Below are 26,315 nucleotides of genomic sequence, written 5' to 3'. Positions count from 1 at the left end.
TTTTAGGGCTGCCCCCTAAATGTGATTTGATGCATCGCTTGGGAAGACCCTGATTCAACTCATAGTCAGTGGACGAGTTCTTACACTTTTTTTTTTTAGCTGCCTCACAGTTCACACACACACAGCACTGCAGGAACAACAGTGACAGGCTGTAAACAACCTAGAAGTATGTCACGTGTGTCATATTGTAGAGGAGGACAGTGACAATATATGTTCGCTATGTCATAAGACATAGCGAACATATATTTTACGGATTTTAGACATTTTCAGTCCATACAGTACAGGGTTGAATAGCGGTGGACTTGTCAGAAAATATAATGATAAAAATATTCGCAGCATGTTGGGAACACTGTTCATATTAAACCTGCTCTGTAAGACTTCAAAGCAAACCCCAAAAGAGACGTTGATCAGAGAAACAAGGTGAGGTGTGCAGGTACTGACAGCTTTTTGTCTGGTCTGTTTAGAACCAGAAAAACAAACTTTAAGAATCTTCATGTAAGTATAAAGAATTAAAATGAGAGGAATGATGATTATGATAACTGTGTAAATGAGTCCATAAATATTATTTACACTGGTGTCAGAGCAGGCCAGTTTGACAATAGAATAATTCATACAGAAAACTTTGTCAATAATGTTCCCACACAGCTGTAAAGAGAAACTCAATGATACCAAAACAACAACTGCAAGAAAAGGGAATAACCATGTTACTACAATAAACATAGCAACTTTCTTACTTGTCATTCGTGTGTTATATTGTAGAGGATAACAGATAGCGAGGTATCTGTCATAAGACATGATGGCTAAGTTTAAAAATTGTACAGACACATATGAATGAACACAATAAATCTGCAGGAAACAAAAGGGAACAGGAACAGTGTGAATGTCAGAGAGGATCTGAAGCAGAAGGAATGGAAACAACCCTGTACTACCATACAGTTCATTTACAAACAGGCTGCACAGAAACAGGTACATAGGTTCATGTAAACCTCTGTTCATACAGATAATCACTATCAGCAACACATTGGCACAATTAATTAAGATATATAACAATGTGAGAATTGTGAAATATATATATTTGAAAGGTCCAGTGTCAAAGTAGGCACTTAGAGTGAAATATGAAACCTGTGTAGCATTTACCATGATTCTTCTGGCTAAAAAAAAAAAAAAAAAAAAAAAAAAAAAAACACACTTTGCAAGATAAAATAATAAGATAATATTTCGTTAACTGTGGGCAGCTGAAGCAACATACACCTAGAATATGTGATTTACAAACAGTAAATGAGAAGAAGTTAATTATCAAGATAACTATGATAACTATGTTTAAAACTACCAGTTGTATTGTATCACACTAGGGTAAGACATTACACAACACAGTTTATAACACTGTCCAAAGCTCAATATTATGAGTCCCTCACAACTGATCTGAAACTCTGCTTCTGCTTCTTTGAACCTTTTCAAGTTAGGAGACACCCACCACACTGCTAAAATGGGAAATATGAAACCTGTGTCGAGTTCATCTTCATCCTCATTTTAGCTGTTAAAGTAATCAAAATGCTGTTCAGTGGATGAACTAATTTCAAACAAATAAATCTTACATTTTTAGTTTTTGAAAAGTTAAATTTGTTTTGAGAAAATTACAAAACCATCAAACACAAAATGTAAATGTGATAAATATCCTAAGTATACACACTCACATAGTTTATGACATTGTGTGAATCACCCTGAGGCACTCGTTACTGAGATGAAACTCCTTTTAATGTTCAAGACCGATGCCCACAGTAGCCATGTGACCTTATCACCACACTCACTGAGTGTTTGTGTTTATTATTGATAATATACATGTTTGCTTATAAATGTGGTCTACAGAGATAGTGTGCAGGAACCATGGAAGCAGAAAGTTAAAAGTAAAGGATTTGTATTTTTCACGTTGGCTGGCAAACTGTGTTAAAGATTGAAAGGTAATACCTTCTCTTGTGCCTTTTTAGACTGCTTATTGCACCCCAGTTTTAATATCTAAAAACCCAGATAATTTTCAGAGAATGAAATGGAAACAAAAAGAAATAGACAGTCTCACTTGTACGACCTGCAGCTGCAGTGTAGTGTTGCTGTTGGCCTTTTTTGCTGATGGTGTCATAGCTCTTCTCAGTGTCCAGAAAACACATATAGACTGGTCAAACTCCCTTGACAGCACTCCAAGGTTAAAAACCTTTGGCAGAACTTCCTTGAGGCCAACCGAAAGTCCCTCTCGAAACCCTCCCCGAACACACTTGAGCCAAAGCTGTAGCCCTTCTGACCTCCTGGTACTTGTTCACTGTTTTAGAAAACCCTTAGGCCTGCCAAGCCCGAAAGGCCTGCCTCTTCAGCCTGATGCTTATGCAATGGAAGCTTTGAACATGTCCCACTCTGACTTCATGTCCCCAGCCTCCCTTGATGTATGAGAAATTCTTTTGGAGGAAGGAGCTGAAGACCTCCCTGATAGAAGTCTCTGTCAGACGTTCCTAGTTCACCCTCACTACATGTCTTGGTTTGCCAGGTCTGTCTGGCATCCTTCCCTAACATATGATCCAACTCACCACTAGGTAGTATTAGTTGACATCTCTGCTGTTTTCTTCACCTGAGTGTCCAAGATATACTGGCGCAGATCTGATTGATCAACCACTAAGTCAATAATCAGTGTTTTGCATAAAGTATTCTGGTACCAGGTGTTCTTATAAACCACCTTATGTTTGAAGATGGTTGTTATGGTCAATAACAAGACACTGCTCAGGTTCAGATCAGGTAGGCCGCTCCTCCCAGTCACTTATCTCCAGGTTTCCCTTTTGACATCTGTGTGTGTTAACGTTCCCCAGTAGAACTATACAGTCCCCAGACAGAACCCTTTCTGGGATAGTGCCCAGAGACTCCAAGAAGGCCAGATACTCTGAGCTGTAGGTCGGTATGTAAGTGCAGGCAACAGCCAGAGCCCTCCCCTCAGCAACTTGTAGTCACAACACAGCGGCGCTCAGCTGGGGCCTTGTGAGTGTCCCCATAACTGCCTGGTACCTCTCACCCTGGGAAACTCTAGCAAAGGAGATAGTCCAGCCCCTCTCCTGGAGTTTAGTTCCAGAACCTGTGCTGTGCGAGGAGATAAGCCCAACTTTACATAGTTGGTACTGCTCCACCTCCTGAATTTTCCTTGGGGTCACAAGCTTTGGGTAGTGACTGAAAGAATCAATGATACAAGGGGCTGAAATTAGTTACTGTTCTGAAGGGTGTCTGGGTTCAGCCATAGAGATAGGGTGAGGAGCCTGAACATCCAGACGGAGTTCAGAGTAGACCTGCTGCTCCAACTGGGAGGAGACTCCAAGGTAGACCCAGAACTTGCTGGTGGGATTACATATTCCATCTGGCCTGGAAATGCTTCAGTATCCCAAAGGTGGAGCTGGAACACGCTGCGTTGGAGAAGGACGCCTGGAAAGCCATAATTTGTTTGTTGCCACTGTGACCTGACTGTGGATAAGTGGAAGAAAATGAATGAAAGGCATCTAGAAGCTTCTTGCAGCTGTCTCGTGGTCATCCATTGCACTGCCTACAAGTTCTTAAAAGTGAGCAGGAGTCTGTTTTGCACTGACATACTCCAGCTCTCTCCAAAAGGTTTTCAAAAGATTTAAGTCAGGACTCATTGCTGGCCAGTTTAAAATAGTTGATCCTTTCCTTTTCAGCTGCTGAATTTCATTATTTGTTTTATAAATTCAGTGCCTCTGGCATGATAGAACATAACATAGAACATAGAATTGGGTTTTCCTTATGGGTATCATTTTGTTGTCTATAAACAACTTCATACACTGCAAGATCTCTATTTTGGTTTTGTCTGTCCACAAAGCATTATCTCATCAAGACTGTCACTTGCTATGAAAATTTTTGCAAACATTAGTCTTGGCTTTTTGTGCTTTTCTTTCAGTACTGGTGTCCTCTGTCTTCGCCCATGAAGCCCTACCTGGTTTAGTGTGTGGCATCTGGTATGGGCTGAAACCAGCACTCCAGATTGCTCCAGGTCAACAATCTGGAGTGGTGTGTTTGCAGTGGTGTATGTCTCTGTCCTCTCTTGGTCTTTAAGGGTGTACTCTGCTGGTCACCCAAAGCGTCAGCCATATGAATACTGAAGGCCTCGCCATGACTTCATTTGTATTTTCTCTGTAACTTTGCATTTACACCTGATATTAATAAAGCCAGATTTATGCTTGATGCTAGGGGTTAATGGGAGCTCCACTGCAGTTACCTACAGTGTAGGTCATAATTCAGCATCTGAATTCTCCCATTGATATCACCACCACAACACTAAAGAGCGTGTATCATGTAGTCGTATTGTGCTTTACTTATACTCCTCCTGTGCATCATTTCATTGTCCTCACATCTTTTAATACACACAGTTAACAATAAACATCTGTGCTGTTTAGAAGTGGGGTCAGATGGATCCATTTATTTTATCAGTCAGGCTAAATATACATTTTATATTATCTATAGTTTCCAACATGATAGATTTTTCACATTTGATACAGATTTTAGACATTTTCAGTCCATACATTATAGAGTTAAATGTAGGCTGGCATGTAAGAAGATACAATCATTAGAAAGTCTTTAACACATTTGGTGCTGTGTTCACATCAGATCTGAAGGACTGTGACAAAAGAAATCATGAGGCCTAGACTTAGACTATTCACTTTGGTGTCAGAGCAGGCCAGTTTCAAAATAGAGCTGTTTCCACAGAAAATTGTGTCAAACATGCTCCCAAATCACTGTGAAGTTAAAGAAAAGGATATAACGTTAAACGTTATAATGTTAAAGTAATTATCATAGCAACCTAGATGTATGTCATATGTGTGTTATATTGTAGAGGTTAACAAATAGTAAGGTATCTGTCATAAGACAGGACGGGCATATATGTTCCTGATTTTAGACATTTTCAGTCCATACAGTACAGGGTTGAACAATGGTGGGAATGTTAGAAAATATAATGATAAAAAACTTCGCAACATTTTAGGTACACTGCTCATATCAAACCTGTTTTGTAAAAATTCAACGCACACCCCAAGTGAAAAGTTGAGCAGAGAAATAAGTTGAGGTGTGCAGGTACTGACAGCTTTTTGTCTGGTCTGTTTAGAACCAGAAAAACAAACATTAATAATCTTAATGTAAGTGTAAAAGATTGAAGAGAGAGGAATGATGATTGCAATAGCTGTGAAAATTAGTCCATAAATGTTATTTACACTGGTGTCAGAGCAGGCCAGTTTGACAATAGAATAATTCAGACAGAAAACTTTGTCAATAATGTTTCCACACAGCTGTAAAGAGAAACTCAATGATGTCAAAACAACAATTGCAAGAAAAGAGAATAACCATGTTACTACAATAAGCATTGCAACTCTTTTAGTTGTCATACGTGTGTTATATTGTAGAGGATAACAGATAGCGAGGTATCTGTCATAAGACATGATGACTAAGTTTAAAAATTGTACAGTCAGATACATATGCAAACAGAAAATCTGCAGGAAACAAAAGGGAACAGAAACAGTGTGAATGTCAGAGAGGATCTGAAGCAGAAGGAATGGAAACAACCCTGTACTACCATACAGTTCATTTACAAACAGGCTGCACAGAAACAGGTACATAGGTTCATGTAAACTTCTGTTCATACAGATAATCACAATCAGAGAAACATTGGCACAAAGAATTAAAATATATAACAATGTGAGAATCATGAAAAATAAATATTTGAAAGGTCCAGTTTCAAAGTAGGCACTCAATGTTAAATATGAAACCTGTGAGGAGTTCATTCTCAACCTCATTTTAGCTGTTAAAGTAAGAATGCTTTTCAGTGGACGAACTAATTGCAACTAATTAAAATGTAAATCTTACGTTTTTACACAGTTTTGCAAAAGTCAAACTTTTTTAAAGCAAATTATAAAACCATCCATGTGATAAACAATAGCTTGCATTTATACAAACTAAACTTAGAAAACATAGATAATAACATTGTGTGAATCATACCAAGTTCCTCTGAACTGAGATCCAAACTCTGCTTCTGTTTCTTTTAAAGTTTTCAAGACAAACTCCCACAGCAGCAGTATGACTCACTGAGTGTGTGTTTTTGTTTTTTGTAATATTTATATTAATCAACCACAACATTAAATTGTGTGCCGGGTGAGTGGGGTCCTTTACAATGGCAGAGGTTCTGTGTACGAAATGTGACTGGAAGATGTGGTGGAGGGAGACCCCTATGATCTTTTCAGCTGGCCTCACTATGCACCGCAGGGACCTGTGTTTCTGTGTGGTGCAGTTCCCAAACCACACAGTGATGTTGCTGGTCAGAATACTCAAAACACAGTCACACAGACTGGCTCTTTTGAGTCTCCACAGGAAGTACAGTCATTGATGTGCCTTCCTCACAATGCAGCTGGTGTTGGCAGACCAGGTGAGGTCATTTGAGATGTGCACACCAGGGAACTTCCTGATTCTGACTCCACTTCAAAGCCACTGATGAGCAGCAGAGGGTGGTCAGCCTGTCTTTTCTGGAATCAATCAATCATTTTGGTTTTGTTTACATTGAGAGACAGGTTGTTGTCATGGCACAGGCCAACCAGTTCTTCCAAGTCCTGTATGTATAATGTCTTCTTGTTGCTGGTGAGGCCCACTGCTGTTGTGTCATCAGCAAACTTCTTGATGAGGTTGGATTCAGACTTGGTGGGTGTGGACTTGCACACCTGCCTGTTCTGAGCTTCAAACTGTGCACAAAAGTCACTCAGCATGTCAGGGAGGCAAGTGTCACTGCTGTTGGCCCACTGTGGTGAAGTCTTGCTGTCTATAAGGGCCTGGATTCCCTGCCACGTATGTCTAGAGTCTTTAGTCTCACAGAAGTAGTTGTAAATCTTCTGTGCATACTGGTGTTTTGCTTTGTTGATTGCCCTGGAAAGCTTAGCCCTGGCTGATCTGAGAAGGTCTGCATCACCTGACTGGTGGTCAGCCATGGCTTCTGATTGGCATGTATGATAACAATCCTTACTACAGTGACATCCTTGATGCACTACTCTATGTACCCAGGCACAGAGTCTGTTTACTCTCTCTGGCAGGTGTGCTGGTCACAGGTGTCTGCTTACCTGAACATGATCCAGTTTGTGCTCTTAAAGCAGTCCTGTAGGGCTGCTGTGGCTCCTTCTGGCCAAACTCTGAAGGTCCTCGGTGTTGGCTTGGAGCATTTTGAGCAGTGGCCTGTATGCTGGTTGGAGCAGGGTACAGAGATGATTGTCTAAGATGAGGGTGGGGGGTAAAATAGATTCAGCATGTTATCTCCCCTTGTAGCAAAGTTCACATGTTAAAAGAACTTTAGTGCAACTGTTTTCAAGTTGCCGTAGTTAAAATCCCCTGCTAGAGTGAAAAAACTGTTGAGGTGGGCCATCTGTTGCTCACTGATGACATCGAGTAGTTGATGGTGGATTCCCCTGGTAGATATAATGGCCGGCTTTTCACCACTAGAAATTCAAGCTGCAGTGAGCGGCGACTTAAGAGGCACACCAGTTCTTGTTGACATAAGCGCTCACCACTGATCTTCCCTGAAGTTGCGCTGTTCCTGTCCCTGCAGAATGATGGTAGTCCTTGTAACTGGATTGCTGTGCCCAGGATGCTGTTGTGCAGACAAACATACAGCAGTTCCTTATTTCAGTTGGAATCTGAAGTAGTCCTGTTTATTATAGAGATTGTACATAAGCCAGGAGTACAGTTGGGAGAGCTGGTCAGCCAGGGCGGACTCCCACTCACTTGCCTCGCCTCCAGGTCCTCTCACACTTCTTTCACCGCATCCTCTCCCAGGCAGTTGGTTTAGATGATGTTGTGGTGGGCCTTTTTATGCCTAGAATGTTTATGCCGCATAGCATCTCTATTAGTGGTGCCAGTGTTTGTGTAGTGTGACTGTTCCCAGTGCTCAAATCCACAAGTTCTTCATGGATATAACACAGCTGAGCTACAGTGCAGACCTTCTGACATACATTCCAGTCTCTGCAACATGTATTTCCACAGAAATTAACAAAGAAAGGATCTTGATCATCTCCTTACAATGGTATCTGTCATTGTAGGGGTATATGAGGCAGCAGAAGAACAGCCATCTCTTAAATTTCATGTGTTGGAGGCAGGAAAATGGTAAAGTGTAAGGATTGGAGCGAGTTTGATGATCCAGATTGTGATGAGTAGATAACTGGGTCAGAACATTATAGCTTCCTGCTCATGGGTTGACTTGGCCTACAAATTCCCCAGATATCAATCTGGTCAAGCATTTGTGGGATGTGTTGGAAAAACAAATCTGATCCATGGAGGCCCCCCTTGCAACTTACAGGACTTAAAGGATCTTCTGGTAACATCTTGGTGCTAGATACCACAGGACACCTTCAGAGATCCGTGGAGTCCATGCCTTCATGGGTCAGACCTGTTTTGGTGGCACTTGGGGGACCTTTTTAGACTGATTATTGTACCTGGAAAAGAATTTCAATTTCAGTCTGAAATTCTTTTTTCTGACAATCATCACCATTGGTTCCTTTGATAATGACAACAAATGACATCAGTCTGCTGATGTGGGCATCCACTGACTTGAAAGGTTTAAAAGAGGCAGAGTTATAGTTCTGTTGGGAGGGAAACACAGTGTCTTCATCACATTGTCATAAATGTTTTAGTGTCTCGCCTAACCATTATGTTGACTTTAAATAAGAGAGTGGTAAGTTTGAGGGGTTTGCCATATGTTTCTTAACGAATTTGTTGACCATAAGTAGACCGAATACTGTCTGTGTTAATGCTTTAGTTTCACAATTACTGATCTATAACACAGTGTAACATTAGGATTATACACAGTTCTACCTGTGCAGTGTTACTGTTTTAAATCGAGACAAGGATCATGATAAACTCCACACAGGTTTCATACTTTACACTTGCTGCCTACTTTGACACTGAGGGTTTTAAATACTTATTTTTCATAATTATTATCTTTCTTTATTGTTTAATTCTTGGTTCTAATGTGTTGCTGATAGTGATTATCTGTATGAACAGAAGTTTACATGAACCTATGTACCTGTTTCTGTGCAGCCTGTTTGTAAATGAACTGTATGGTAGTACAGGGTTGTTTCCATTCCTTCTGCTTCAGATCCTCTCTGACATTCACACTGTTTCTGTTCCCTTTTGTTTCCTGCAGATTTTCTGTGTGTACCTTTATGGAAGTGTAGAATTTACTAACTTAGCTGTGATGTCTTATGACAGATACCTCGCTATCTGTTATCCTCTACAATATAACACACAAATGACATCTAATAAGGTTGCATTTCTTATTGCTGTAATATGGTTACCTCCTTTTGTGGCTGTTTTTGTCACAACATCTTTGAGTGCTTCTTTACAGCTGTGTGGAAACATCATTAATAAAGTGTACTGTGACAACTACTCCGTCATAAAACTGGCATGTTATGACACCAGAGTGAATAATATCTATGAGCTTGTTGCTGCTTCTCTCACAGTCTGTGTTCCAGTTTCTGTAATATTTTACACTTATATGAAGATTCTTAAAGTCTGTTTTTCTGGTTCTAAACAGACCAGACAAAAAGCTGTCAGTACCTGCACACCTCACCTTGCTTCACTGATCAACTTTTCTTTTGGGGTTTTCTTTGAAATATTACAGAGCAGGTTTGATATGAGCAGTGTACCTAATATGTTGCGGATATTTTTATCATTGTACTTTCTCACATGCCAGCCGCTCTTCAATCCTGTAATGTATGGATTGAATATGTCCAAAATATGCTTCATATGTAAAAATCTGCTTTTAGGTTCTGCTGAGAAGTGTAGATCATCCAACAGATTTGTGCAGCTTGAATAACAAGAAAAATAAATAAATGTATGTATGTCTTTGACCATACAGCTATGTAATATTAATTTCTTCAGGTCACAGATTTCATCAAAAGAGACGAAATTTATCATGCAAATTTTACCAAAAAAAAAAAAAAAAAAGGGCTTGATTTCAGTCTATTTGATAATAGACAACAGTTAATACACAGTTTTATGTGTATTCAGTGAAAGGAAATCTACTGTTTATTTAGACGTTGTTACATCTAAAATCTTAGCATTCTCAGCCAAGATTTTAGATGGTGAAATTTTGAAAGCAATTTTAAATTGTGTATTGAGAATTAGTTAATTATTAATCACATAAAGGAACAAAGTCAATTTACTTGTCTTAAGCTTAGAGTCATTTTAAGACTCTCCCTTGGTGATAATGCTCAACTTTATCAGATTATTAGAACTCTGAAGAGTTAGACTTTACTAAACAAACATAATTTTCACATTTGATGCACTGAAAGAGTGAGTCCAAAATTGTAAATCCAGAGTTACAAACTTTCCTCAGGGGTCTCAGTTCCAATACACTTTACAAGTAGGGAGAATACATGGGACAAAATGTACAGCAAAATATAAAATAATAAAACAACTATATTAAAAACATAAAATGTTGATGTTTGAGAAGTTTGAAAAGGTGATGCGCAGGTCTTAAGTTTTGAGTTATAGGGAAGGCTGTAATGAAGTGAATAAAGATGGATTTTATCATTTAAAGATTTCAGTTGAACATATTGTTCAACATGTAATAGTGTGAACCCTTTAGAATTTTTCCTATTTCTTCATAAATATGACCTAAAACATCATCAGATTTTAACACAAGGTTCACATGCTTTTGCCACTTACAGATATATAATAGTGGGTCATTTTCCTCAATAAATAAATGATCAAGCATAATAATTTACTCTCGTTTGCTTATTTGGATTCTCTTAATCTACTTTTTAGGACTTGCATGAAAATCTAAAATCTAGAAAATTCTAAAAATGTAGAAAATTCTAAGGGGTTCACAAACTTAAACAATCTACAAACGTGAATAATAAGATGAGAATGATGCAGCTCCACAATCAGCAAAATAACACGTTTTTTTATCCCTCCTTGCTGGCAACCGCTGTGGCTGGAAGCAGTATGATTTTGGGTTGTCCGTCCATACGTATGCCTATCTCATTCTTTTTAATGTGTTATCTCAAGACTGCCTTGAAGGAATCTCTTCAAATTTTGCACAAGCCTTTACTTGGACTCAAGGATGAAGTGAGTGGAATTTGGTGGTCGAAAGTCAAAATTCAAGGTCACTGGGATCACACAAAACACGTTTTTGGCTGTAACTCAAGAATTCATATGTTAATTAAGTGCAACTGGACTGGCTGGTGGAATTATACAACTGCAAGGTGGTAATTTTAGTTATTTCTTACAACAGCAATTTACTTTAACTTTTTGATAGTTGTGTTAAAGTATAAGGCCCAGAACACTTTCCCTCTTTCGCTGTGGAATCCCTATGTGCAACAATGGAGGCATGACATTTTTACAGGTGGACATGCAAATTAGATGTATTTATTACCATTTGCAGTCACTTTCTTCCTCCAGTGTTTACACATACTTTCGTCCACATTTTTGGCTCACCTCTTTCAACGCCTTCAAATCCAAAATGTTGCCATATTGTCACAGTTTTAGAGTGCCATGTCTCCTCTCGTCAACAACCCAAAAAACGTGAACTTTCTAGTATTTTTCTACTGAAATTTGTTCTCCTTCACGTTGCTGGCTGTAGCTTGTCAGTCACGTGTGGTTCTGTTAGTCTGTTAATAAACAAAGATGACATTTTGCCAATCACATTGACATATTGCTTATTACTAATGTAATACAAACTGGATTTAGCGCAGTGATACCTTCAGCACAAGTTGCTAATGTAATGGAAATCGACCCAACTCTAGTCATGACATGTTCTTCCACTTTGAATTTTAACCATTTCTTTGTATCTCATTTTATCTCAACAATTAAAATAGTAACACATATCTAGTCTGCAACTCTTTTTTTTCCAAGCACCAGTTAGAAAATCATCACCATTGTTTCCTTTGATAATGACATTAATCTGCTGATGTGGGCATCCACTGACTTGAAAGGTTTAAAAGAGGCAGAGTTATAGTTCAATTGGGAGGGAGGTACAGTGTCTTCATCACAATGTCATAAGATGTTTTTAGTGTCTCGCCTAGTATTATGTTGACTTTAAATAAGAGAGTGGTAAGTGACTATAAGTAGACGGAATACTGTTTGTGTTAATGCTTTAGTTGCACACTTACAGATCTATAACACAAAGTAACATTAGGGTTATACATAATTCTTCCTTTGCACAGTGTTACTGTGTTTTGAACCGTGATGATTATCATGATAAACTCCACACAGGTTTCATATTTTACACTTGCTGCCTACTTTGACACTGAGGGTTTTAAATACTTATTTTTCATGATCATCATGTCTTTATATATTTTAACTGTCTGTGCCAATGTGTTGCTGATAGTGATTATCTGTATGAACAGAAGTTTACATGAACCTATGTACCTGTTTCTGTGCAGCCTGTTTGTAAATGAACTGTATGGTAGTACAGGGTTGTTTCCATTCCTTCTGCTTCAGATCCTCTCTGACATTCACACTGTTTCTACTTCTTTTTGTTTCCTGCAGATTTTCTGTTTGTATTTTTATGGAAGTGTAGAATTTACTAACTTAGCTGTGATGTCTTATGACAGATACCTCGCTATCTGTTATCCTCTACAATATAATACACAAATGACATCTAATAAGGTTGCATTTCTTATTGCTGTAATATGGTTACCTCCTTTTGTAGCTGTTTTTGTCACAACATCTTTGAGTGCTTCTTTACAGCTGTGTGGAAACATCATTAATAAAGTGTACTGTGACAACTACTCCGTCATAAAACTGGCATGTTATGACACCAGAGTGAATAATATCTATGAGCTCATTGCTGCTTCTCTCACAATTCCTGTTCCAGTTTCTGTAATATTTTACACTTATATGAAGATTCTTAAAGTTTGTTTTTCTGGTTCTAAACAGACCAGACAAAAAGCTGTCAGTACCTGCACACCTCACCTTGCTTCACTGATCAACTTTTCTTTTGGGGTTTTCTTTGAAATATTACAGAGCAGGTTTGATATGAGCAGTGTACCTAATATGTTGCGGATATTTTTATCATTGTACTTTCTCACATGCCAGCCGCTCTTCAATCCTGTAATGTATGGATTGAATATGTCCAAAATATGCTTCATATGTAAAAATCTGCTTTTAGGTTCTGCTGAGAAGTGTAGATCATCCAACAGATTTGTGCAGCTTGAATAACAAGAAAAATAAATAAATAAATGTATGTATGTCTTTGACCATACAGCTATGTAATATTAATTTCTTCAAGTCACAGATTTCATCGAGAGGAAATTTATCATGCAAATTTTACACAAAAAAAAGGCTTGATTTCAGTCTATCTGACAATAGACAACAGTTAATACACAGTTTTATGTGTATTCAGTGAAAGGAAATCTACTGTTTATTTAGAGGTTATTACATCTAAAATCATTCTCAGCCAAGATTTTAGATGGTGAAATTTTGAAAGCAATTTTAAATTGTGTATTGAGAATTAATTGAGCATTAAAGTTCTGTTGCATTATTTCAGTATTTTAAGTTTGTGATATTTTATTCCTAGGCTATAATGCCAACCTTAGTCAGATCATTATAAATCCTAGGCCTCTGAAGTGTTAGACTTTAGTTCATAAACACAGGAAAAGTTCCAAATTTGAAAACAGAGCAAAAACTAAGGAAAAGCAGCAGGAGAAAGATCCTGCTTCCAGGACAGATATTAAAGCTCCATTTATTAATATATAAATAAATCTATATATATTGTCATCACTTTCATCAATGTATAATCTGGTCCTTATCCAGGTAGTGGTTGTGGTGGCATGAGGAAGCAGTGGTCCATGGCTTTAAAGGTTGGAGGTCCTCACATATTCTTCAAGGGTGAACTCGGACACTCTTTAGAGGAAAATCTTATAATGTCCACTTATTTCCACAATCTTTTAAACTTCTTTCAGTCATTACCCAAAGTATTCATGACAATAGGTGATGCTTGGAACATAGATTTACTAGTGCATTAATAAATGTGCCTTGAGATGACTGTTGTTGTGATATGGCGCTATATAAATAAAATTGAATTGAATTGAATTGAAATGATAAATTAGCTGCATTTATATAGAGTATTTCTAGTCATATCAACCACTCAAAGCACTTTACACTACAGGTCACTTCTGACTCCAGTTAGCTTCTGTTGATTAGCTGAGAGGTTCACTTACATTTTCTAACCTACACTGAGTGTTTGAATGATGTTTTCAAAATTGACAAGAACAACAAAATCTGTATGTTAATAGATAAAAGAGATTGTGTCTGTTGCTTTTCACAAGAAGCAGCTGCTGATGCAAATCATGCCAAATCTACTACAGAATGACTTTAAAAAAAAAAAAAAACAAAAAACAAAACTTGACCTAAATGTTGTGGAATGAGCTCTGAAAGTCTTTCGCACCGGACATTCTGAGAATCTGTCTGAGCTGAAACAGCTCTGTTGGAAGAATGGTTCAAACTTCCTCTCAAACATTTTTCTTGTTTGTATGTTATGAGCCCATGCTTGTTGTGTTTTTCTATACTTATGACTTATTTGAAAATCAGATCACATTTATAAGTGAGTAATGCAGAAAACCAGGTCATCCCAAAGGGTTCACATACTTTTTCTTGTGGTGGGCCCACAACATGGTGTCCCCATGTCATCTATTTGAGCTGGGCCCTATGAGGGTAGGCCAGGCTTCCAGGTTCTCACTGGCAAGCTCCTCTGTCAGACCCAGCCTTAGAGGGCCACAGACTGCCTAATTTAGCCCAGGAACTTTGCTTTTGATAAATATCCTGGAATCGCTCTTGGACTCCTTGCTTGGGATCAGTTTTTACCCCCATCAACACTCAGGCCCATGAGATATGTGAAGTTCACCATGTGAGTGATCTTATTAATAAATCAACATAAAAATGGCTGTATGCAGCTGATTCTGTTACAGAAACTTTACAGAATTATATAGTCACTACAATTACATTGGCGGAAAAAAAAAGGGAACAGAATGCACCTGACCGCAGTTTGCCACAAGAAAAGGATCTGAATATTGTTGTATATGAAAGATTTCAGTTGTTTTTAATAAATTTGCAGAAATTTCGGAAAAGTCTAAATCTGTCGAATGTAGACTGATGGACAAAAATAGTAATTCTATCAATTCAGAACCGTAACTTCACACTACGATAAACTTTGGAAAAAGTGAAGGGGTCTGAATACATGCTGAAGCCACTGTATAGTTGGTAGTGTTAGACAATCACAAATGACATTTTTGTGTTACAAAGTTTCACAATATATTATACTAACTATACTATACCAACAATAGCTGACAACGTTAAAATGAGGTCAGTGCAGCACACGGTCAGGTCAGCACAAAAGAATTTGGATCTTGAGTCACCTAATAAGGTCAGTATTAGGGTTCATGCTGTTTTTGTACCTGTTGAATTTAGATGAATTTGATTTTACAAATGGCACATTTTTACAGAATAATGTTTACAAATTGTAATTAAAAAATCATATTTAATATATCATATTACTTTGATTTATTACTTGTAATTTGTTAAGACAAAATTCTGCTCCATCTGTTTCTGTTGTAACTTTCATGTTTAATTTTTTGTTTCGTACACAGTTTCCTTCAGACACCATTGTGGTTTACAAGTCAAAACATCAAAGGTTTTTTTTTTTATTCAAGCTAAAGAAATCTATTTTTACATATGTTATGTATTTTGGACATTTTCAGTCCATACATTACAGGGTTAAACAGAGGCTGGCATGTGAGAAAGTATAATGACAAAAAAATATGCAACACATTAGGTACACTGCTCATGTGAAACCTGCTTTGTAACACTTCAAAGCAAACCCCAAAAGAAAAGTTGATCAGAGAAGCAAGGTGAGGTGTGCAGGTACTGACAGCTTTTTGTCTGGTCTGTTTAGAACCAGAAAAACAAACTTTAAGAATCTTCATATAAGTGTAAAGGATTAAAATGAGAGGACAAAAGACTGAGAAGGCAGTAACAAGTAGTCCATAGATGTTATTTACTGTTGTGTCAGAGCAGGCCAGTTTGACAATAGAGTAGTTCACACAGTACACATTATCAATGATGTTTCCACACAGCTGTAAAGAGGAGGTCAAGGATACTGTGCCAACAACTACAAGAAAAGCAGTCAACCATGTTACAGCAATAAGCACAGCAACCTTGTTAAATGTCATTCGTGTGTTATATTGTAGAGGATAACAGATAGCGAGGTATCTGTCATAAGACATGATGGCTAAGTTGAAAAATTCTACACAAGCATACGAGTACACACAATAAATCTGCAGGAAACAAAAGTGAACAGAAACAGTGTGAATGTCAGAGAGGATCTGAAGCAGAAGGAATGGAAACAACCCTGTACTACCATACAGTTCATTTACAAACAGGCTGCACAGAAACAGGTACATAGGTTCATGTAAACTTCTGTTCATACAGATAATCACTATCAACAACACATTGGTACAAATAATTAAAATATATAACAATGTGAGAATCATGAAAAATAGATATTTTAACGCCCTGGTGTCAAAATAGGCAGCAAGTGTTAAATATGAAACCTGCGTGTAGTTCATGATTCCTGAAATAAACTACATCTTATTATCTTTGTCCAAATTTAACTGGTTTAAACTTCACATTGTTTGTGTGAGCACAATACATCCAGCACACAGAAATGATCCAGTAAACAAATTTTACAAACCTGTAACCTTAAAGTCAATGTAATGGTTAAACTACAAAACAGAATTGATGATGTGTGTATCATCATCTGAGCTGAAACTCTGCTTCTGCTTCTTTTAAACTTTTCAAGTTGATGGACGCCCACAGCAGCAGTCTGACCTCACTATCAAAATATCCCACTGGTCCTTATTGATCATAGAATAACTAAACCTGTATGGACCAAATATTTAAGAATTTTGAGAAGATTTCACAGCACAATTAAGTATAACAAAAAAATTGAACAATTATTTTGTACATCAGCAGAGAGTTTTGCTGATGTGACATTGAGTTTTTGAATGTCTGTTGTCTGCAGTTAGACCCAAATACCCCAAACAATTGACATAATACCCAATCTGGGTAGACTCAGACAGACCACTTTAACAATTATAATAAAGCTACATGTTTTTTGAGCTACATTTTTAAGTCTAATACCTGGTTAAAGATTCTTTTGCCATTTACATTCACCCATCCATTAATTTTCCACTGCTTATCTTAGATTGGGTTGTGGTCTCGGCTCATGCTGTTTGGGGTAGCTGTTGAATTTAGATTAACTCTACAAATGTGATGTTATGGCAGAATTAAGGTTCCAAATTGTAATTTCATTCATATCTATGTTAAATAAATGGTTTTATCAGCTTATTTGAGCTTTGTTTTACTTGTGAAAATATAGACATTGTATTTCTGATCCATATTAAAGATAATCATGAAACAAAATTAATTAAAACAATTTTTTTCAAACAATTTACTGATGTTGTTTACTTTCGTCTTTTTTATACCCACAGTTGAGTTCAGACAGAATTCAAATGAACAAGTCAAATGTTCAAATAAAACAAGGTGATAAAATTATCTACACGTCACAGCAAAACAGACCTTTACATATATTACGTATTTGAGACATTTTCAGTCCATACAGTACAGGGTTTAAGAGGGGTTGGCATGTTACAATATATAATGCTAAAAATATTCTCAACACATTAGGTACACTGATCATATCAAACCTGCTCTGTAATAATTCAAAGCAAATCCCAAAAGAAAAGTTGAGCAGAGAAACAAGGTGAGGTGTGCAGGTACTGACAGCTTTTTGTCTGGTCTGTTTAGACCCAGAAAAACAAACTTTAAGAATCTTCACGTAAGTGTAAAAGATTAAAATTAGAGGACCAAAGACTGAGAAGGCAGTAACAAATAGTCCATAGATGTTATTTACTGTTGTGTCAGAGCAGGCCAGTTTGACAACAGAGTAGTTGTTACAGACCACTTTGTTAATGATGTTTCCACACAGCTGTAAAGAGGAGCTCAAGGATATTGTGACAGAAACTAGAAGTAAGTTGTATATCCATGTTGCAGCAATAATCATTGCAACCTTGTTGGACGTCATTTGTGTGTTATATTGTAGAGGATAACAGATAGCAAGATATCTGTCATAAGACATGATGGCTAAGTTGAAAAATTCTACACTTATATATGTATAAACACAATAAATCTGCAGGAAACAAAAGGGAACAGAAACAGTGTGAATGTCAGAGAGGATCTGAAGCAGAAGGAATGGAAACAACCCTGTACTACCATACAGTTCATTTACAAACAGGCTGCACAGAAACAGGTACATAGGTTCATGTAAACTTCTGTTCATACAGATAATCACTATCAGCAACACATTGGCACAAAGAATTAAAACATATAACAATGTGAGAATCATAAAATATAAGTATTTTAAGGATCCAGTGTCAAAGTAGGCAGCAAGTGTGAAATAAGAAATCTGTGTAGAGTTCATCATGCTCCTCCTTTGGTTCATAACACTGTTTACAGGATGAACTAATAATGATTATTTCACATTTTGTTAGAGATTTACAGAGGGTTAATTAATTAAAACTTCACATTCATGATTGTTGGTCAGTGTATGAAAACAATACATCAATCACACATGAACAATACTTAGTTTACTTACACAAGAAGAAATTCATCATCCAGTGAACATAGACTTAAAACCTTAAACTCAATGTGCTGATGATAAACTACAGAACACAGTTAATTAAACTGTGTGAGTCACAATAACTGAGCTGAAACTCACTTCTGCTTCTTTTAAACTTTTCAAGTTGATGGACGCCCACAGCAGCAGTCTGACCTCACCATCAAAATATCCCACTGATTTTGAAGTCTGAATGACATAGGTACAACTGTGTAGGCTAAATCTACTTCTGTCTCTTGAACACTATGAACACCGTCATTGGTCACTGGTCACTCTTTTTCATGGTGGTCAGGGGCAGTACCTGAAGACTGGCTGACAGGGTTGACGATTACCAGAGGCTGTACTCCATTCATTGTCAGACATTGTGTTGTACACAACATCTGTGGGAAAGTGTTTCCCATTGTGCTGAAAGTGAGTCTACATCCCCACCAATACGTTTTAATTTTAAAACAGTATTGCTATTGTTACAGATGACATCCACACTACTAAAGAATTTTTGAGCCCCCAATATGGAGACATTTCCAGACTTTTGCTGGTTCTGTTTTAGCCTGAAAAGTCAGGGGTTGAATTTTTGTCTGGATGAGCAAAAACTCAGACTTTTGGTAAAGATGACACAGACACCCACATTCACTTCCTGATTGGTTCTTACCAGCTTCAACTAAGGGCTTGACTGCCAGCTGTGAAGGCAACATGGATAACAAATTACAAGGGTTGCTGATCTTGGCATCTTTGTTAGCAACTGTTGTCCAGAATGTAATTACACAACCGTTATATATTTTTTTCATAGTACTTTCAGCAACTAAGCAACCACATGCAGAGAAGACAATCGGCCCCAAGTTTACATTGGCAGGTACATGTCTAGTGTATGGGAATGGTCATGTCCTGTGTGTTTTCAGGTGTGTTAATATGGACAGAAGGTATTTCTGATAAACAGCTAAAACACTTGTCTGGGCTGAGATGTTTCCATTTTAAAATGAAAACATTTTGGTGTGAATGTAGCCTGAGACGGCTCTCAAAGTTAGCAGTACTTTTTTGGACATGGAACAGTCTTTCTGTCCTCACACTTACCCTTCTTCCACCAAATCAGCTCTAGTTCTTGAACCCGTTTTGTTCAGGATTCTTGGAACCTTGGTACTATCCAGTGAACCAGACATGCATTTCCACCAGTTTTGAGCAGAACCATTGTAATCAGGGATGCATCATTCACAGAGGGTGTGGTACAACACATTGATTATCTGTGATAATTGTACCGTTACTGTATTTGTCAGCAGACCAATGCATGCTCTTTTTTCCCCCAGTTTCTCACATTCCCTCTTCTTCCTTTTTTTCAATCAGCTATTCTTGGTAAAGCTGGTGAGAAAAGGGCATCAAAAATCTAATAAAGTCACTACCATTACTAACATATGCCGCACAAAACAGTGGGATCATAACATGAGAGAATTTAATTAAACACTAATGTGTTTAAACCAAAATTGTTCTGTTTCTTTAACACAAACTGGATTGAAAAGCAGTTGTGTTTTATATTAGACACAGTTCAGTTCAGCATTTCATAGACTTTGGTAGCAATGGAAATCAAAGGTGATCCACAGTGAACACATCAGCCGTCTTTGGTGTCTGAGTTACAGTGATATTGTATTTCTGAAATGCCTTTCTGTCACAGAGAACTACACACAATCATACAGGTGACAATAGAACAGTGGAGTCAGATGCATCCATTTGTTTTGTTTTGTTCGTCAGGCTGGACAGATATTTTAGGATCTACTCTTTCCAACAGAACAGACTTTTACATAAATTACAAATTTTAGACATTTTCAGTCCGTACAGTACAGGGCTGAAGAGTGGCTGACATGTTATAAAATATAATGACAGAAATATTCGCAACATAACAGGTACACTGTTCATACTAAACCTGGTCTGTACTACGTCAAAGAAACACCCAAAAGAAAAGTTGAGCAGAGAAGCAAGGTGAGGTGTGCAGGTACTGACAGCTTTTTGTCTGGTCTGTTTAGAACCAGAAAAACAAACTTTAAGAATCTTCACGTAAGTGTAAAGAATTAAAATTAAAAGAGCAACAACTATGAGAGTAGTGGTAACAAGTCCGTAAATGTTATTTACTGTTGTGTCAGAGCAGGCCAGTTTCACAATAGAGTAGTTGTCACAGGCCACTTTGTTAAGGATGTTTCCACACAACTGTAAAGAGGAACTCAAGGATATTGTTCCAACAACTGCAAGAAAAGGGGGAGAACCATGTTGCAGCAATAAGCATGGCGACCTTGTTAGATGTCATTTGTGTGTTATATTGTAGAGGATAACAGATAGCAAGGTATCTGTCATAAGACATGATGGCTAAGTTGAAAAATTCCACACCTACATACGAGTACAAACAGAAAATCTGCAGGAAACAAAAGGGAACAGAAACAGTGTGAATGTCAGAGAGGATCTGAAGCAGAAGGAATGGAAACAACCCTGTACTACCATACAGTTCATTTACAAACAGGCTGCACAGAAACAGGTACATAGGTTCATGTAAACTTCTGTTCATACAGATAATCACAATCAGCAACACATTGGCACAAAGAATTAAAACATATAACAATGTGAGACTCATGAAAAATAGATATTTTAACAGTCCAGTGTCAAAGTAGGCAGCAAGTTTGAAGTTAGAAAACTGTGTGGAGTTCATAATGATCCTCTTATAGCTCAGTAAGCAGTTTTATCACTGTTCACAGAGTGAACTAAGTAATTAAACTACATCTTGTTATCTCTTTCCCGTGTTAACTAGCTAAAACTTCACATTAATGATTGTTGGTCAGTGTGAGAAACAATACATCAAAAACAAGTAAATGATCCAATAAACAACAGTAACAAATTTTACAAACTAGTTGATTTGAAGTCAATATAATAGTAATATTAAATTACAAAACACAGTTTAAGACATTGTGTGTATCATACCATCTGAGCTGAAACTCTGTTTCTGCTTCTTTTAAACTTTTCAAGTTGGTGAACGCCCACAGCAGCAGTCTGACCTCACCATCAAAATATCCCACTGGTCCTTATTGATCGTAGAATGGCAGCAGTGTTAGTGTTATTGGGCTTAATAAAAGTTGTGATGAAACCAGCTGACGTCTCCAGGCTGGCGTGGTGAGGGACGTTGAAATATGTATGATGAGCGCTTGATGTTTTCATTTTGGGTCGATGCAATTGGATCATTGATCACTGAATTGAATTGAATCGATGTAGATCAATGTATTGTTACACTCCACGTAATCACCCACCAGTGAGTACTCTTTTTATGCATCCATGCCAGTAACACTCCCGGCTGACTGAACTGATTGTATGGTTAAGGTCATGGTGATCTCATGTTCTTGTGAGCGCAATAAAGTACAAAGGCCGGGAGGGAATTTCATTACATCTGTCACAAATATTCACCTGGAGTCACTGATGAACTGATTAGATTTTGGTGGTCAAAGATACTACGACCACACAATGCACATTTCTGGCAATGACTCAAGAATTCACACATTAACTCACTGCAGCTGGACTGGTGGGCAGAGGCATACAACTGCAAGGCTGTATTTCTAGTCTGATCATGGAAGAAGCCATTGTAGCCATATTGTAATCAATCCCCAAGCAGCCAGTACATGTCTTTGCTTAGTCATGGGAACAGATATGGAAAAACAAAGATATCCTTAGTGTCTAGATTTTGCAAGCCCCTCACCAAAAGTGCAAGGGAGATGACTACCTTCTCCCTCCCAAGTGGACTTTTCCAGTAAATCATTTTGTTGTTTTGAGTTTATGGTGCCCACATCCACATTTCTACAAATGATGAACCCTGTATTGAGGCCTCCTTAGTCTACCTGAATGACATTGTGGTCTATGTACTACTGGCTAACTTTAGAAGACCACTGTGTGTGATAGGAGTTGAGTTCTGGCAAAATATCAGATGACGCAAGAATGGAAAGCAGTGGCTTTTCTTAGGACAGACTCCACAAGGATGGGGAAAGACTGAGCTAGATGGGATAGGTAGCAAAGTCAGATGGACTGAAAGGATATGTATGCAAAGTAGTATGTTATTTTTGTTGCTTATGAATAAATCTACCTTATTATTTATACCCAACCTTTTTTTCCATAATACACTTTCTGTAGAATTAAAAGGAGACCTACCACTGTTTCCACATTAAAATACTTTTACAGTGAAGACCATGTTGGGAGTAATAAGCACGGTCAGATTATTAACCCACTAAAATTAGGTCATCATAGTAAATGGACAGAGCAGATCAGAATAGCAATAACCTATTAAATGACTAATAATAAGGATATTACTGAGGCCAACAGATTCCATCCCTGGTTTGAAATCATGGCTTTGGGGTCACTGTTGAATTTAGATTCACTGAACTCTACAAATGCCATGTTTTGGCAGAATTATGGTTCCAGATTGGAATTTGATTCATATCAATATTTAATGAATATTTGTATCTTTTTATTTTTTGAGTATTAGTTTAAATGTAAGAATATAGACCCTCAGTTTTTAATTCATGTTAAAGATAAACATGAAATCAAAGTAATTAAGACAAACACAAGGATTTTTCTCATACATTTTACTGATGTGTTGTTTATTTTATCTCTTTTTTATACACAGTTGAGTTCAGACATTGTAGTTGACATTTTAACAGCATTCATATTTTATTCAAATAGAACAAATTTGTCCGACTATCTACACTTCAAAACAAGACAGACGTTTACATATGTTACGTATTTTAGACCTTTTCGGTCCATACAGTGTAGGATTACAGAACGAGTGTTATGTTACAATATATAATGTTAACATGATTCACAATATATTAGGAACACTGTTCATATTAAAGCTTCTCTGTAATACCTCAAAGCAAATCCCAAAAGAAAAGTTGAGCAGAGAAGCAAGGTGAGGTTTGTTTGTCTGGTTTGTTTAGAACCAGAAAAACAAACATTAAAAATCTTAATGTAAGTGTAAATGATTAAAATGAGAGGAACAACAACTAAGAGAGCAGTGGCAATGAGTCTGTAAATGTTATTTACTGTTGTGTCAGAGCAGGCCAGTTTGACAATAGAGAAGCTCACACAGCACACATTATCAATAATGTTTCCACACAGCTGTAAAGTGGAAGTCAAGGGTGTTGTGCTAACAACTACAAGAAAAGCAGTCAACCATGTTACAGCAATAAACATGGCAGCCGTGTGAATTGTTGTATGTTTGTTATATTGTAAAGGATAGGACATAGCAAGGTGTCTGTCATAAGACATGACGGCTAAGTTTAACAGTTCCACAATTGCGCTTGACAGGACAATTAAGTTGTAAAATTACCCTCTTAAATATTTATTTTTACATCATTTAGTGACAATAAAAAACACAGAGCTTTTCCCACACCATGGTATCTTTTTAAGTCACCAAACATTCCTAGGCAAAATACTACAAAAGATGTACTGAACCTTTACATGGAAGATGTGTGTGTAGTCAACTTTGTATAACAGAGGAGTTTTTTACATGTATTCCGTATTTTGGACATTTGTAATCCATACATGATAGGATTCAAAAGTGGTTGGATTATCACCAAATACATAGACAGAAAGATACGCAGCACACTGGGTATGCTGCTCATGTCAAATCTAGTGTGAAGTGTATCAAATAAACAACCAAAAGAAAAGTTAATGAGGGAAGCCAGGTGAGGTGTGCAGGTACTGACAGCTTTTTGTCTGGTTTGTTTAGAAGCAGAAAAACAAACTTTTAGAATCTTTATGTAAGTGTAAAGAATTAAAATTAGAGGAACAAAGACTGAGAAGGAAGTGGCAAATAGTCCATAAATGTTATTTACTGTTGTGTCAGAGCAGGCCAGTTTGACAACAGAGTAGTTCACACAGTACACATAATCAATGATGTTTCCACACAGCTGTAAAGAGGAACTCAAGTATGTTGTGCCAATAACTACAAGAAAAGCATGAAACCATGTTACAGCAATAAGTATGGCAACCTTTTTAAATGTCATACGTGTGTTATATTGTAGAGGATAACAGATAGAAAGATATCTGTCATAAGACATAACGGCTAAGTTAACCAATTCCACAATTGCGCTTGAGTACAAACAGAAAATCTGCAGGAAACAAAAGGGAACAGAAACAGTGTGAATGTCAGAGAGGATCTGAAGCAGAAGGAATGGAAACATTGCTGTACTACCATACAGTTGATTTACAAACATACTGCACAGAAACAGGTACATAGGTTCATGTAAACTTCTGTTCATACAGATAATCATTATCAACAACACATTTGAACAAATAATTGAAATATATAAAGACATAACAACAATGAAAAATAAGTATTTTAAGGATCCAGTGTCAAAGTAGGCAGTAAGTGTGAAATAAGAAACCTGTGTAGAGTTCATCATGATCCTCCTTTGGTTCATAACACTGTTTACAGGATGAACTAATAATGATTATTTCACATTTTGTTAGAGATTTACAGAGGGTTAATTAGTTAAAACTTCACATTCATGATTGTTGGTCAGTGTATGAAAACAATACATCAATCACAGATGAACAATACTCAGTTTACTTACACAAGAAGAAATTCATCATCCAGTGAACATAGACTTAAAACCTTAAACTCAATGTGATGCTGATGATAAACTACAGAACACAGTTAATTAAACTGTGTGAGTCACAATAACTGAGCTGAAACTCACTTCTGCTTCTTTTAAACTTTTCAAGTTAATGGACGCCCACAGTAGCAGTCTGACCTCACCATCAAAATATCCCACTGATCCTTATTGAACATAGAATGGCTAAACCTGTATGGACCAAATATTTAAGAATTTTGAGAAGATTTCACAGCACAATTAATGAATGCAATAAGTGAAATCTCTTACTTTATACATCAGCAGAAAATTTTCCTGATATGATATTCATCACTATTTTCTAGTTGACACTAGAACATTCTCACAACCAGAATTAAATTTCCAATTTTTGAATGTTCATTTTGAATTCTCCTTGAGGCCAAACAAAAGTTCTACTCCATAGCCTCCCTGAACTTCTTCCTCACCCAGGGTTTTGCTTCCATGACAGCCAAAGCTGCAGTCCTTCTAGCTTCTTGATGTCTGTCCTTCAAAGGGTACCTGGGTTAACCAGGACCAAAATGCCCCCTTCTTTGGCTTTCTCCACCACTTATGTCCATCAGCAGGTTCTTAGGTTGCTGCCTCGACAGGCACTGATGATCTTCTAACCACATCTTCCTCCTGCTGCCTTTGCACTGGAGGTGACCTGTCTTGAAATGTATGAGAAATTCTTCTGGAGGAAGGAGCTGAAGGCTTGAGGTCTCTGTCAGACCTGCCCAGTTCACCCTCACTACATGTTTGGGTTTGCCAGGTCTGTCCAGAAACCTTCCCTATTTCCTGATCCAAGTCACCACCAAGTGGCGATCAGTTGACAGCTCTGCCACTCTCTTCACCCGAGACATATGCAGATCTTTTCAAAGTCAGTGACCTTTGGCCTAATTTGCTCGGATACCAGGTATGCTTATGAACCACCATACGCTCCACATTGT

General features: G+C 37.5%; 8 protein-coding genes across 8 annotated transcripts; 2 read left to right on the top strand and 6 right to left on the bottom strand.

The window, feature by feature from the left end:
• Positions 1-222: 222 nt before the first annotated feature.
• LOC108889238 (olfactory receptor 11A1-like) lies at positions 223-1,149 on the bottom strand. Its single transcript, XM_018685604.2, has one exon. The coding sequence runs from the start codon at positions 1,138-1,140 to the stop codon at positions 223-225; it is 918 nt and encodes a 305-aa protein (XP_018541120.1). The 5' UTR covers positions 1,141-1,149.
• A 3,749-nt stretch (positions 1,150-4,898) lies between these two features.
• Positions 4,899-5,864, bottom strand: LOC127139440 (olfactory receptor 11A1-like). Its single transcript, XM_051067341.1, has one exon. The coding sequence runs from the start codon at positions 5,823-5,825 to the stop codon at positions 4,899-4,901; it is 927 nt and encodes a 308-aa protein (XP_050923298.1). The 5' UTR covers positions 5,826-5,864.
• A 3,032-nt stretch (positions 5,865-8,896) lies between these two features.
• LOC108889237 (olfactory receptor 11A1-like) lies at positions 8,897-9,880 on the top strand. The gene has a single exon (XM_051067340.1). It carries the CDS (start codon positions 8,915-8,917, stop codon positions 9,878-9,880), a length of 966 nt encoding a protein of 321 aa, XP_050923297.1. The 5' UTR covers positions 8,897-8,914.
• Positions 9,881-12,255: 2,375 nt separating this feature from the next.
• LOC108889236 (olfactory receptor 11A1-like) lies at positions 12,256-13,230 on the top strand. The gene has a single exon (XM_018685603.1). The coding sequence runs from the start codon at positions 12,256-12,258 to the stop codon at positions 13,228-13,230; it is 975 nt and encodes a 324-aa protein (XP_018541119.1).
• Positions 13,231-15,675: 2,445 nt separating this feature from the next.
• On the bottom strand, positions 15,676-16,818 carry LOC108889241 (olfactory receptor 11A1-like). The gene has a single exon (XM_018685607.2). It carries the CDS (start codon positions 16,632-16,634, stop codon positions 15,720-15,722), a length of 915 nt encoding a protein of 304 aa, XP_018541123.1. The 5' UTR covers positions 16,635-16,818; the 3' UTR covers positions 15,676-15,719.
• Positions 16,819-17,623: 805 nt separating this feature from the next.
• On the bottom strand, positions 17,624-18,801 carry LOC108889235 (olfactory receptor 49-like). Its single transcript, XM_018685602.2, has one exon. It carries the CDS (start codon positions 18,566-18,568, stop codon positions 17,624-17,626), a length of 945 nt encoding a protein of 314 aa, XP_018541118.1. The 5' UTR covers positions 18,569-18,801.
• A 455-nt stretch (positions 18,802-19,256) lies between these two features.
• On the bottom strand, positions 19,257-21,425 carry LOC108889234 (olfactory receptor 10A6-like). The gene is given in 3 exon segments (XM_051067338.1): positions 19,257-19,876; positions 20,550-20,984; positions 20,986-21,425. Coding segments are annotated over 3 exon segments (945 nt in total). The 3' UTR covers positions 19,257-19,806.
• A 2,029-nt stretch (positions 21,426-23,454) lies between these two features.
• LOC108889243 (olfactory receptor 11A1-like) lies at positions 23,455-25,461 on the bottom strand. The gene has a single exon (XM_018685609.2). It carries the CDS (start codon positions 25,177-25,179, stop codon positions 24,211-24,213), a length of 969 nt encoding a protein of 322 aa, XP_018541125.1. The 5' UTR covers positions 25,180-25,461; the 3' UTR covers positions 23,455-24,210.
• Positions 25,462-26,315: the final 854 nt, after the last annotated feature.

This window comes from Lates calcarifer, unplaced genomic scaffold (genome assembly GCF_001640805.2).
Source record: "Lates calcarifer isolate ASB-BC8 unplaced genomic scaffold, TLL_Latcal_v3 _unitig_1496_quiver_1075, whole genome shotgun sequence".
NCBI classification, from domain to species: Eukaryota; Metazoa; Chordata; class Actinopteri; family Centropomidae; genus Lates; species Lates calcarifer.
Note: the sequence above shows the minus strand (reverse complement) of the source record. Positions and strands in the feature narration are given on the sequence as shown.